Raw genomic sequence first — 13,627 nt, 5'->3', positions numbered from 1 at the left:
GTATCAAGGGGGTAGCCGTGGAGTGGTGGTGAACAGTTTGTGGGGTGGTGGTGAACCGTGGGGTGTTGGAAGCTAGGTGGTGGTCGTATGATGAAAATCAAAGGTGGGGATGGTTTGTATGGTGTTTGAAGGTGATCAACTTTTGTTAGGATTCGTGCGGAAATGAATTTTGAGAAATTTGGTGGTGGTTTCGTGGTCTAATTCGAAGAAACGAGTGAAATATCGACATTCCAAGTTTTCCGGCGAATTTTCCGGCCACTCAGCCAGAGAAGATGAAGTTTTCCGACAACAGAAAAGTAATTTTCATTTTTCGTCCCTGAACTTGTAATTTTTTGCACTTTCAGTCCCTCACGTGTTTTGCACGTGACCTACTTAACGGCCGAAACTTAACAACGTTTGGCGAGGGACGGTTATTGAAAAAATTGGCCAACTTTAGGGTCAAAATTCTAATTTTTAAACTTTAGGGATGAAAAGTGAAAAACGTGTCAACTTCAAGGACGAAAAGTGTAATTTACTCTATTTACTAACTTAAAAATGAAAAAACTATCGGCCACATCTCCATAAACAAATATAGAAACATTTTGCAATAAAAACTATTCTAAATTTCAGTAAGATGTAATATGTCCATAAACCTGTTACATTAGAGTAAGATGCACTATGTCAAGCCATACGAGATAATGTGATGACCATTAGAGTAAGAAATACAATGAATGTAGAAAAGATTGCAGATTTGCAGACATGTGGGATTTGAGATGGATAGGAAATAACCTCAAAGCTATATAAGGTTGCAGATTATTTGAAGATATTGTGGCTGCATTTGCGTATGAAAATAGTGAGTCATGAAAGATGGGACTACTTGATCCCATATTGATGCAGTCAAGAGTTGCATGTTACTGGTTGTATATGGATTATTGGAGAATTGAGTGTAAGATGTTTGAGTAATTGAGTCAGATTGTTATAGATTGTTATAGCTAGTAGAGTATACTTGTGGAGTATTTGTGTGATAGATATTGAGATAGTTGATAGATGATAGGAATAGCTTTTGCATGTGGTAATTGGGCATGTCCAATTTACGTAAATTTGTATATTTTGAACAGTAATACAATTCATAATTTTCACCAAAAAATATGTCCATAAACCAAAGAAAAAGCACTTGAATTAAAAAAAAAACAAAAAAATATTTTATATTTAGAATCAAACTAGTAGTCATATAAATATATATATATATATATTATATATATATATATATATATATATATTATAAAGCAAATAGCCCTCGTCTAATATTTTAAGTTTCAACATTTACTTTCAAAAAACGCTCCTTCTATCCATTCCATATTTACCTTAAATAACTATAATATCTTTTCTTTTTCTTCAAATCTCAACCAATCATTTTGTTTTCTTTCTCCTCCATAAATCATTTTATTCCTCTATTTCATTTAAAATCTTTTATCTCAAAAACCATACATCTATAAATTATAAAAATTATTTGGGTGTTCTTAAAGTTTCATGTTTTTTCATTAGAGAGGTCATTCGATATACTTTCGACGAATTTTTAAATCCAATGGCGGAGCCCGCCAGGTAGATCATCCCATCACCGCCACCGCCGTTACATCACTAACCCACCATCACCTTCATCACCGCCGCAACGCGCGAGTACCTTTCTCTTGTATATCAATAAACATCCAATGTTCAACAACATTATTTTGCGAGTCTCAATATTTTCACGAGCTTCTTTCAAATCACCAAGCATCTAACCATGATAATCGTGAGTATCATTCACATCATATTAATGGTTTGGATGACCATGACGTATTTATGCTCAACAGGTTATTACATCAAGATAAATATCAGGTTGAGCCAGTTAAAGCTGATTTAAAAGATTCAAGTGAATCATTACCAAAACAAGTGATGATATAGGATATAAATCCTAGCCGAGAGTTTGCTCTAGGGAGAGAGAATCGAGAGCTTGCTCTAGAGAGAAAATCGAGAGTTTGCTCTAGAGGGAGGATTGATAGCGAAAAGGGAGAGAAGAAAGCCTTCCCAACCGAGAGCTATATATATATAGCGAGAGGAGGAGAGAAGGACGAGAGTGAAATAGATGATTAAAGAATGGTCTCGTAGCATAGCTTCAAAGTGGACCCAGCCGAGAACAACCTCAGTGGGGCCCAGCCAAGAGCAACCCTAGTGGGGCCCAGCCGAGAGCTTCAAGGAGAGAGAAACGAGAGTAAATAGTAGGGAAGGCTTGTCGAGAATGATGTTCCCAAAGACAGGAACAAACATAAAGGTATAAACGACTTGTAAGACCTCAAGACAAAGCCCAACAACGTTGACAATGGACTTAAGGCCCATATATACCTCGGCCTGGGACGAGGGTGAGTCGCGGGTTTTTTCCTTCCTTCTATGTCGCTTATACATGTTTTGTAAATAAATATTAATACGCATACACGTGTATGTCAAATATATCGAAGAAATACCCAAGACAATTTCATGACGAAGGTTGTCATAGGAACTGGTCATATCCATTCTCAAAAGGACACTTGTCATATACGAATTAATACAGCTGGCTTGAGAAAGTTCTATTCCTCGTACTCAGACTTGGGCCAGGCCCATATCTGACAGGCTCAATGTACGATATAACCTAATTGGACGCATATAAATACATGCAATCGTTGAATGTCAGAGACAGAATTCATCATTGCATTCAATACCAATCAACATTCATTCATCTTTACACACACATACATATTCTCTCTCTCTAGCTTTATCATTTAATTCAATCATCAATTAATCATCAGAATCTTCAATATTTAATATCCTCCAAAGATTGAAACATCTCTTTGGGAAAACCATTACACACCTTAGATTCATGAAGAATTTCATGGTTAAATCTCGTTAGCAGTTGAGTGTAATATCTTATGCTCAAACAACAAGCATCTAGCGGTGTGACTTCATCCACGACTACTGACCAAAATCTTGTCGAAGAGCCTTGTTCTACGTGGCTTGACTATAGTGGTCCTCCAACTGATAACAAATTAGATTCTGAAAAAATTTGGAGCTATAATGACCCCGATGGGAATGTTCAAGGACCGTTCTCTCTCGCGCAATCAAACATGTGGAAAGATTATTTTTCTAGCAATTTTAAGATTTAGAGATATTATGGCAACGTTAAAGATACTGTTCTCCTACGCAGTGTATTAAAGAGACGAAAAAAAGATGTCGGTTAGATCTCTCTGCATTTGTGGTATGATGCAACGAGTTTTTGGCTTCCTTCATGGGAGATCATTCTTTTGGTGTCAAGTTGGGATCTCCCTAGTGATTTTAGTAGCCGTCTATATGGTGCGTGTTTGTCTTGTTTCATTAGAACTTATTATGTTCCTTACTTTCGTTTATTTGTTGGATCGATTCACGTGTATTTTGTAATTGCTAGATTCTTACTAGCATTTTTAATAAAAATTTTAAATGCCGTTAAAAATAAAAAATCACCAAGCATGAACTAAGCATTCTTTCTTTTTAATAAGGTATTGTATCTTTAGAACAAACACAATCTTAAAATATTTTTTGTCAATATATTGTATGCGTATGAGAGCATAGAAAAAAAAAAGTCAGTCAATATTAGTATTTGTATACGTGTGCGCATGATTAAATATAGATGGGCACTATTGATTTTTGTTGTTACAACAGCAAAAAAGGTTGATAAAAATAAATAGATAAATAAACTATTAAAGTTTAAAACTAACCTAGAACGATGGCAGAGAGTGACGAATGAATAAACGAGTTTGATTCCAAGTTAAAAGTTATATGTGAAGAAAACAAAGGGACTTTAAGTGCCGTGAGTTTTTGTTATCAATGAAAGAATACTTTTTCATTTTTAATTCAGGAAATATGATACTCCTACTTAATTAGATTTTATACTAAAATGATAAATATTCTTGAAACTATACTAATTTAATAAATAAATTTACTCATTAAACTAGTTTAGGAAAAAACTCGACTATCATGGGGATTTTACATTGATTTAGGCCTTCAGCCATATTCTTGCTTACTTTTGTCTCTTAGGAATTAGGATTTTACTACATTTGCTATATAAGAAACAGATTAACTAAAGTAACTAACTGCTCAGTGCCGCTTTCCGCGGGTTTTGAACCCCAATACCTCGACGGTGTATGAATGAGGTTAAGATGTAGACAAACCTTACCTTTCAGTTTCTACCTAAATGGTAGAAAAGGCCCTCCAACCTTTGCATGGGATGAGAATCGAACCCATAACCTCTGTCTCCAGAGGCAAAGGTGTTTACCACTGATCCAACCATGCTGTTGTTAAACAGATTAACTAGAGTCAATCTAAAATAAAATTGCCAAAACGTCGAAAGGTGTCATAAATAAATAAATGCTTATATGACTGGAACAAATTTCGAAAAACCATATTCTCAGCAACATTTGGGTAAAACAAAAAAAAAAGAATTGCTCAGATGTGCTTTATAATTCGAAAGTTATCGAACGGCTGTGACGACCCAACATCACATGGAGCACAATAATCTTCATGGCAAACTATGCACCAGCCGGGAATCGAACCCGGGTCTGTACCGTGGCAGGGTACTATTCTACCACTAGACCACTGGTGCCTTGATGTTAATATAGAACCGTAAAGTAACTATATTCATTAAATTTACTTCTTATGAAATACCCCTTAAATCTAGCAACAATGAACTAGGCTTATCTATGATTAATAATGTCTAGAATCCAAGTTGTTTAGGGATTAAGTTAGTAGTACAAAGTTAATGAAGAGTACTAAAAGTTGGGGAGCTTTTTTTATTTGCAAAAAGTTCATCAAACTTATATATAAGAACTCTTCATCGCTTGATGAAAGGAGGAATAAGTTTACATCAAGACTTGGCCAAAGGTGGTAAATTGAATTGAGATTAACTAAAAATAGACAATAAGAAAACAAGAACTCTATAACCATGAGCTTGATTATGCTCCGTGGAGAGTTGCAGGTTTGGAATCTCATAAAGGGTATTCATGAGTATGACACAATTTCATGAGTTGATGCAACCCATAAGAATACTTTCACCAGAAGTTGGTGTTGAATTTACTTGCTCATTATAGCATGTTCGTATTTCTATGTAATTATGATTATACTGCACTTCATATGAGTTAAGAGGTATAAGTGCACAGCTATATAAAACAATGTGTGCCTGAGATCGATATGACAGGGGTTAAAGGGCCCGTGGCCCCCTTGGGAGATCCTAGGGGGAACGCCCCTTGTGGTCATATTTCATATTTGTGATGAAGTTCACTGTGTATATATTTCCAGACTAGTCATTCTTTTTGACTCAATTATACACGGCTTAATCGGGGTATCTCATGACTGTTGTCGAACCTTATTTTGGTCAAGTAGTCATCTTCAAGATTGTATCTAGCAGGATTCGAATCTGTAAAAATCTCACAAATAACCTTAAAGGTTTTTTGGAAAAGAAAGACACATAAATCAATCTTTAGAATATATTGGCAAGAGACTGATATATCAAGATTTCTCTTCAACAAGTTTGATGAATCAAGCTTGGTGGCTTAAAAACACTTAACTGATTGAGGGATCACGGAGAATGTAAAGAGGGGTACATGCGATATGCATTTACTTCGAAATCTTCAATGTCTTTAAACTGGCTTTCGCTAACGATTGAAACGAACGCATTGCATTTCTGCTCAATGCATTAATCTGAGCATGGTAAAAGGTCTGGTCACCTTTGACAACATCTACAAAAAAACAATAGTGAGGTGAAAGAATCTTCACCTCTTATACACATGATTTTGTACTTGGACTTTTCCGCTTCTATTTAACAACTTCTTGTACATTTGTAAAAACTTAGAGTTTGAGAAGGTGAGTGAGAACATTTGTGAGGTTCTTGCTCAACTTGTGTTGGTCTTCCTACTTTCCTAGCTTGTTGAGGTCCTGGTTCAATCAACTCTTTTTTGTCACTTACGTATGTAACTTCAGTGAATGTCATTTCCTTTGTCATAACTCATAAGCTTAGATTAAAATTTTGTATAGAAAAGGCCAGTGATTACACATATGTAAATTCTTTTACAAAATCGTGGATAAGAGTCGAAACATCCAAACGCGTCTCATGTTGTCGAATTGTTATAATGGTGCAAAAAAGAACTAAAGAAGAGTGAAATAGAAAGAAATCGCAATGAAATGGTACCTTAGAATGGATTTGTTTATGTATGGAAAAAAAAAAAGACTGCTACAAAATTAGGAAGAAGAAAAAAAAATTGCTCAGATGTTATGTATTTCCTTTTAAGGAATTTTAGGTATAAGACCATAGTTAAATTAGAATCTTATAAATATCTAATTTTTTTTACAGGTTATAATGCCTTTGTTTTTGACGTATATAATCAAATTGATTTCCAAACAAAATAGACTGCTACAAAAATTAAATTAGGAAGGAAAAAAGAATTTCTCAGATGTGCTTTATAATTCGAAACATATCAAATAGTGACGACCCAACATCACATGGAGCACAATATTCTTCATAGAAATTATTGCACCAGCCGGGAATCGAACCCGGGTCTGTACCGTGGCAGGGTACTATTCTACCACTAGACCACTGGTGCTTGGATATAATCTTTCAAGTACGTTAAACTAATAAACGTTTAGTTCATGAATTTCATGTAATCAGTCAAACAGAAATTAATTTCCATCCAGCAACAATGACTTGGTTGGTGGTTGCAAGGTTTGTCCCCTGTATTTCTTTTCTGTTAAGGACTTGGTTGTAACTTGGTATATAAGAGTACATTGGGCTTGGGAGGATAGGGAAGGAGGTGTTCAACGGTATTGTTTTTGTAAGATGTTAGTGTATTTGGAAGACGAAAAATGACAAGAGACTCGAGAATGTAAGAGTGAATATCACAATAATTATACAAAATCTTAATTGGAATAGTTTGTGCAATTTTAACTTTGATGTACAGTATTGTAATTCTATTGCAATTGGGTCATCTTCCTCATTTTGTCGGGGATCGAGTGATGTGAATAAAAGAATACTTTTATTAAAAAAAAATCAAATAACAATGAACCTCAAGTAGTTGATGGTTTGGCTATAAAACGTTCCAGACTAATTATCTTGTATATCTAAACGACTAAACGTGTAAACATCTACATTTGACTCTTGAGCTTATCATTCACTTTGACATATACTTCTTTAAGATTTTCCGCATCTGGATACTAACCTCATTTTGGACAAATGATTTTCACCCACGAATTAGTGACTTGAGTAACTCACTATATAATGAATAATGAAAAAAATGTTAAATAAAGCCCATAACGCTTCACTTAGAGTACATAAAAAATTTATATCTTTCCATAATTGAGATAGGTTTAAAACATAAAGCCCCATATCTATTATCATGATTATTTGTCACACAACACTGTTCCATGGAAAATCCCTTACTCGTATTTGGTAGCAAAATCCGTCACCCGGCAAATAAAAGAAACACCGGACTCTTGAACAAAAGATGCCCAACTCTAGTATTTTCTCGTGGTTCCAACACCTAATAACTGGTCGTATATATTTATAGAATCAAATTACAATCCATATGAATTATATTTAGACCAACATACTTCTCTCTCTGATGTCAACTATGACATGTTTAAAAGCAAAAGTCAGGAAGACCCAAATGTGAGAATGGCATGTTCTTTAGCATACATAAATCTTTTAACATTTCATAGGTTCTGAGTGATAAGATTAAGGTTGGGGAAGGGTTCGTAAGACATGTTTAGTCCTGTCATTTCAACAGCTCTTTTCTCAATAGTCCTGATGCTCCTTTCCCCTCCCTGCTTCATGACAAGACAAACACACAGAAAAGATAAAATAAAACAAAAACCAATAGCGTGTCTTGTGGAGTTGATATTCAATGATAACACGAAATTAAGATTAAAGCAGAAGGATCCTGAGAAGATTGTGGTCAAAAAGCCACATATAAACGTGTTAACAAGCAGGATGTCGGAAGGCGCCAATCTTGCTTAAAATATAACATTCAAATGCAAAACCATCCAAGTATAGGTTCTGTGGAGAGCATATTTAACTTCATCCTTGATATTGATTTGACAAGAGGGGAGAATATGGCGCAAAATCAACATTTGACAGAATAAACATGTTTCTTCCAAGTGAACACTTCAGCATGATTAAATGATTTTACTTTTTACTCTCATCAGTCACAAAGATTCTTAAAAAGACCATACCCAAGGTGCCAACAAAAAAGGATCGTTACAGTTCTTGTTCTGAAATAATTCTAAAAAGTTAAGGATTTCTACTTGTAATTAGCCCTCACTTGACATTTGCGCAATGTCTCGAGGCAATCTTCAAACCTTCAGCCCATCCCTAGACTCCCATCAAGTTACCAAAAACAAAATCCCCCAAAAGCAAAACATACAAATAAAATGGGAACAAGACGCAGATTCAGTTTGTTTTTTTTTTTTTTTGACAAATTATTCGCTTATAACTACTATAACTAATGATCATCATGATAAGACGCAACATTGTTTTCCAAGCCATAACAAACATGCAAATGAATCATGTCTGTATATCTAGTAGTATCTGGTTATTCAAAAACAACACTCACCTGAAAATCTCAACCTACCTTATAGAAGCATTTGGAGTACATTGTACATATATCATCCTCTTGGCACTGGCCTCTATCAAAACATTGGCACAATTCAGATTAATAATCCCAACTCAACACGTTGCAAAGTAAAAACAGCTGAGGAAATAAAGAGGAGAAAAGGGGTAAGTGGATAGCCTACCTCTTAATCTCCTGGTAAGGGAACAATCCCCGCAATGGACTACAATAAAGGCTTCTCTTTTCGTTCACAAATTTACTAATAAAACTGATCAAGTAAAAATCAGTATGGACGAGAACGGTTTCCACCATGATAATTCCTATCTGGGCCACCATCTCTATAGTTGTCTCTGCGTCCACCACCACCACCATAGCCGCCACCTCTTCCACCACCACTGTTGAACAAAAGAACGATGTTAGTACAATTGAAAAATCATCAAACCTCAAAAGCAACACAAATTATCTGGTCAATTTTTCATGGAGGTATGCTTAATCTCCAACAGGTAGAATTAACTATCGCTAATGAGCAAAATACATATCTAGCAGGTCAAAAGTTGCCCAAAGCATATTGTTGCTTTAAAAAAATACCTTAAATCTTGTTACCCAAATTATTACATCATGGTTGAAATATAACTTTTCATTGAATACCAATTGTTTATAAAAATAAAAATTGATTGGAAACTATCTGTTATGGAATAACCTGACCGTGCTTTATGTACCGGCTTTATATCATTACCTGACCTAACCCACTTCATTTTGCCACCCCTATTTTTCCACTTAGGAGCAAGGCAAACAAGAAACTTTTAGAACGCATTGTAACACGATTAGTATCAAGTCTTATTACACCACATAATGCTAGACACAACAAACCGCAAAACATTGTATATGGACATCAGATACTAAATGGATACTCAAAGTGGGAGTTCAAACATCATATAAAACTAATTATTATAGTACATATCATGAGGATATTTCTCCAGAAAATAATGTATGGTTGCAATAATTATTATTGGTTTTATGTCAATCGAAGATAAAACAGTTACTGCATAGTACATATCATGAGGACATTTCTCCAGAAAATAATGTATGGTTGCAATAATTATTATTATACAACACAAATTTTATAAAAAGAAACGCGAGAACTCCCACGCATCACCCTCTGCCCACACAAGAAACAGAGGCCCTATAACATATATGCCGAGATGAAGAATCCCTTAACAACCAATAACAAAATAAGCATTTTATTTCTAGCTAGTTAGATAACTTAAGAAGAGAACCTAATCTTCTATAATATAAACCAAAAAAGTCCAACATTAATCTTCTATGCTAAAAAACCCATTGCAAGCACCCATCTAATATATGAAACGAGTAAGAATCCTTATGATCACATATGTTGTGTGGATAAATTTATTTTAATCATCATCACATGGTTGTCAGTAGTCACAATCTTATAATTTTACACCAGCATAAAGTGAAGATTAAAAATGAGCAGCTAACAAAACAACCTATGTGGAATCATTCAAAAACCTACATATCGTTATCACAAGCTACACTTTGACGCCAAGATAAAGTAGCGATACGAAACCACCTATAATTATGAATTTGGAAGCATAACCTATACTGTCTATAACACTTGGATCAAATTGACTAAAGAGGCTCAATTTAATTAATAGTTTTCTACTGACAAAAGACCATTAAAACTTGCACCACATAGGTTAATGAGAGAAAACATCTCCCAAAAATCTGGCTATTCATCTAGCAACGAATTCTTCTACAACAATAGAGATAAATGAACCACAGGACCATTTTCCACTCACGAAAAGGTTATTCTCTGACACAGAGCTCGAACCATTAGCCAATTGCCTTAACCTCTCACAGAGAACAGCCACAAAACACAACAATACAGCCCAGAAAAATTAAAGACTGATAATTTTTCATTTAGATTCAGAAATTTGTTACCAAAGAATCCTACTTATTACTCTAGGATCAATCCATATATTAATATAGAAAATAGGGTGGAACATAAAATAGGACTCACGTCCAGGTCATACTTATATACACAGCTTATGATAACAGAGACTAATGGCTTCAAATATGAGATAATATATGATTGGGTGAAGTTATGGCAAGCTTTTCAAAGAGCAAACGGTCAATTAACATAGTATCTTTCCCATTCCCAGTATGATTAGATGATAATGGAAGGAGCGGATGATAAGTGATACGTAATTCACATACATGGTTAACTTGCTTGAGATAATACATAAAAGTGCATAGAGTTATAATACATACCCTTGCCCCTGTGCAGGAGGAGGTCTTGGAGCAGATTTCTCAGCCATTCCAACGCTGATTTTGTGACCTCTCAGCTCATAACCTAAGGAAGATAATAATTAGACCTAAGTTGTGTAATCATTAAAAAGTAGCAGCATATTCTTTATGGAAGTTGAGTAAAAAGATGTACCATTGTAAAATCCACCAGCAGAATGTGCTGCAGAAGGATCTTCATAGACCAAAGCAGCATCTCCTTTGTTTTTACCGTGTTCGTCAGTGTAAATCTTAATGTTATAGGGCCACTGGTCTTTATAGCCTCGCTTCTGCTTGATCCTCCCAACCTAGAAACACCATATATATGTGATCACCATTCATAAATGTTCCAAAAAAAAGGATCGTCAGAAGTAAAGATGGCAAGATAGGTGGGTTGGGCAATAGGTCAAAACATATTCAATTTAACCATTTTAATACTAGTAAAGGAATGGAACGTGCAAAGGTGGGACTGATTAACCTGCTAAACCCTTACTTTTTTTTTAAACTAATTATGCGTTTAAAAATGTGTAAAAAATGATTTTGAAGATTAAAATATTTTTTATTAGAAAAACGCTCCATATATTTTCCTAAATACTTCAGTAGATTGTATGAGTTCAAGTTACACTTCAGGCTGCTTTCAACCTTTTTGAACCATTTTTTTATAGATAATTTCTTTCTTTAACCTACTTGACTTGTTTACGAAGATACACAATATAAAAACCAATTTATTAACAAATGACGGAACTGCCACATCCAAGTATAGCTTGATAATGTAAGAGAAAAGAGAACTGTATATACTTGTCCAATGCCTCCAAATAGCTCTCTCAATTCATCAACAGACACATCTGGGGGCAAATTTGAAATGTAGATCCTTGCATTGTCACAGGAGTCATCACAAGTTTCATCACATTGCTTGACCTTAGCTGGTGCTTCTGCAGGAGCACCACCATAACTACCTTGACTCTGTGGAGCACCACCATAGGCACCTTGACTCTGGGGAGCACTGCCATATCCACCGGTTGAGCCACCCCGGGGACCACCACCACCACGATTGTCAGGCAAAGGATTACCAGCATAACCAGTACCAGTACCACCATAAGAAGGCGGATATGAAGTCGGTCCACCGTTGTAGCTTGTAGGAGGAGGAACAGCATCAGTTCCATATGCAAGGTTAGACCCATATGTGTTAGGTGGCTGTTGAGGGTAACCACTATCAGATCCTCCATAAGCAACAGCAGCATCCTGAGCATACCCACCACTGTCTCTTCCTTGGTTGCCTCCATAAGAACCACCACCACCTCTATTGCCACCATCGTGATCACCCCTGCCTCCTCTTTCACTACCATATCCTGCTCCACCACTACCACCTCTATTGTAACTGCCACCATCACTGCGTCCACCCCCACTTCTATTGTAGCCGCCACTATCATTGCGACCCCTACCATCATTACGGCCACGATCACCACCGCCACCACTGCCACCTGCAGGGTTAGGGGTACCACATTTGTTGCATTCAGTCCTCCATGAAAAATTTGAGTTGCTACAGCTGCAAAAATGTAACATAAGAGTCAATTTAATGATTAACAATCTTGGAAACAAATTTTAATACTCCTACTAATGTGAAAGTAAAGTTTCTTATTTTATCACAGCTATAGATAACTGTTAAAGCAAAGGACTTCAGAGAAATAGATATCGGTGTATAATCAAAGTAACTTAAAACCAATTTAGAATAAAAAGCATTTAGCAACAACTACATGGTGAGACGGACACAATAAGCATACATCATATAGCCACCACACCATGTGCCCATTCAGAAAAACCTGATATGAATCACAAAGGTTTTTTCATGTATACATAATAAAGACATTAACTTGTTCCTAGAAACTATACACTACAACAATCTCCCAAACATAACAACAACTAAAGCTTTAAAGATAAATATAATGACAATCATATAGCAAAGAGGGTAACTTTACATCCTATTTTTATACAAGATTCTTACTTTAGAATAAGATCATTACATACATTTGTAAACATAAAACAAACACATTTATGCATATATCCAAACACTACATAAATATATATATATATATATATAGGCAAATTCAATACCCTGGATTAGGACAAGGCCAATCTCCTTCTCTACTGCCACCACGTCCACCACCGCCTCCTCTATCGCCTCCGCTGCGCCCTCGATCTCCTCCTTGATATCCACCTCCACCTGTCAATTATCACAGATAACCAAATACCCATAAGATTACACAGATTCTCAGTTATCCACAAATTCATATTAATTATGATAAATATATAAATAAACTGAAGTAAAACATATATCTATATTATATAAATATATATATATATATGTGTGTGTGTGTGTGTGTATAATTAATTTACCATTGTATCCGCCTCCGCCACCATCTCTACCACCACGACTACCATATCCACCGCCTCCGCCACCAGCGCCGCCACGGCCACCTCCGCCACCATAATTACCACCGCCGCCGCCACGGTTTCCGCCATAAGATCCACTTCCGCCGCTGCCTCCATAACCGCCTCCACCGGAGTTTCCATAACCCCCGCCTCCATAGCCACCACCGACGGGCGGTGGAGCAGATCCGTCTCCTTCGTGACCGTAACCAGACATGGCTTTTGTTGCGTTAGGGTTTCGTTTGTCAAGTTTTTTATTGTGTGTGTTTAAAGAGATAAAT

General features: G+C 35.9%; 1 protein-coding gene and 3 non-coding genes across 9 annotated transcripts; all 4 read right to left on the bottom strand.

Annotated features, from left to right (window-relative positions):
- Positions 1-4,463: 4,463 nt before the first annotated feature.
- On the bottom strand, positions 4,464-4,549 carry LOC122584083. Its single transcript, XR_006321434.1, has one exon. It is a non-coding gene; the product is annotated as a small nucleolar RNA snoR114 (small nucleolar RNA).
- Positions 4,550-4,553: 4 nt separating this feature from the next.
- TRNAG-GCC lies at positions 4,554-4,624 on the bottom strand. The gene has a single exon. It is a non-coding gene; the product is annotated as a tRNA-Gly (tRNA).
- Positions 4,625-6,546: 1,922 nt separating this feature from the next.
- Positions 6,547-6,617, bottom strand: TRNAG-GCC. Its single transcript has one exon. It is a non-coding gene; the product is annotated as a tRNA-Gly (tRNA).
- Positions 6,618-7,430: 813 nt separating this feature from the next.
- LOC122581131 (transcription initiation factor TFIID subunit 15b) lies at positions 7,431-13,627 on the bottom strand. Of its 6 annotated transcripts, none has more exons than XR_006320978.1 (8): positions 13,314-13,627; positions 13,032-13,140; positions 11,718-12,465; positions 11,077-11,227; positions 10,908-10,989; positions 8,803-9,013; positions 8,622-8,694; positions 7,431-7,833 (listed from the first exon to the last, which is right to left on the bottom strand). XR_006320978.1 is itself a non-coding variant. In XM_043753288.1 (6 exons), the coding sequence occupies exons 1-6, from the start codon at positions 13,561-13,563 to the stop codon at positions 8,902-8,904; spliced, it is 1,452 nt and encodes a 483-aa protein (XP_043609223.1). In that variant the 5' UTR covers positions 13,564-13,627; the 3' UTR covers positions 7,531-8,901. The 6 variants fall into 6 exon arrangements, 1 of the variants encoding a protein (XP_043609223.1); XR_006320977.1 differs by having other exon boundaries at positions 8,640-8,694; XR_006320975.1 differs by having other exon boundaries at positions 8,622-9,013.

The sequence above is a fragment of the Erigeron canadensis genome, chromosome 9, assembly GCF_010389155.1.
Source record: "Erigeron canadensis isolate Cc75 chromosome 9, C_canadensis_v1, whole genome shotgun sequence".
Lineage (NCBI taxonomy): Eukaryota > Viridiplantae > Streptophyta > Magnoliopsida > Asterales > Asteraceae > Erigeron > Erigeron canadensis.
Note: the sequence above shows the minus strand (reverse complement) of the source record. Positions and strands in the feature narration are given on the sequence as shown.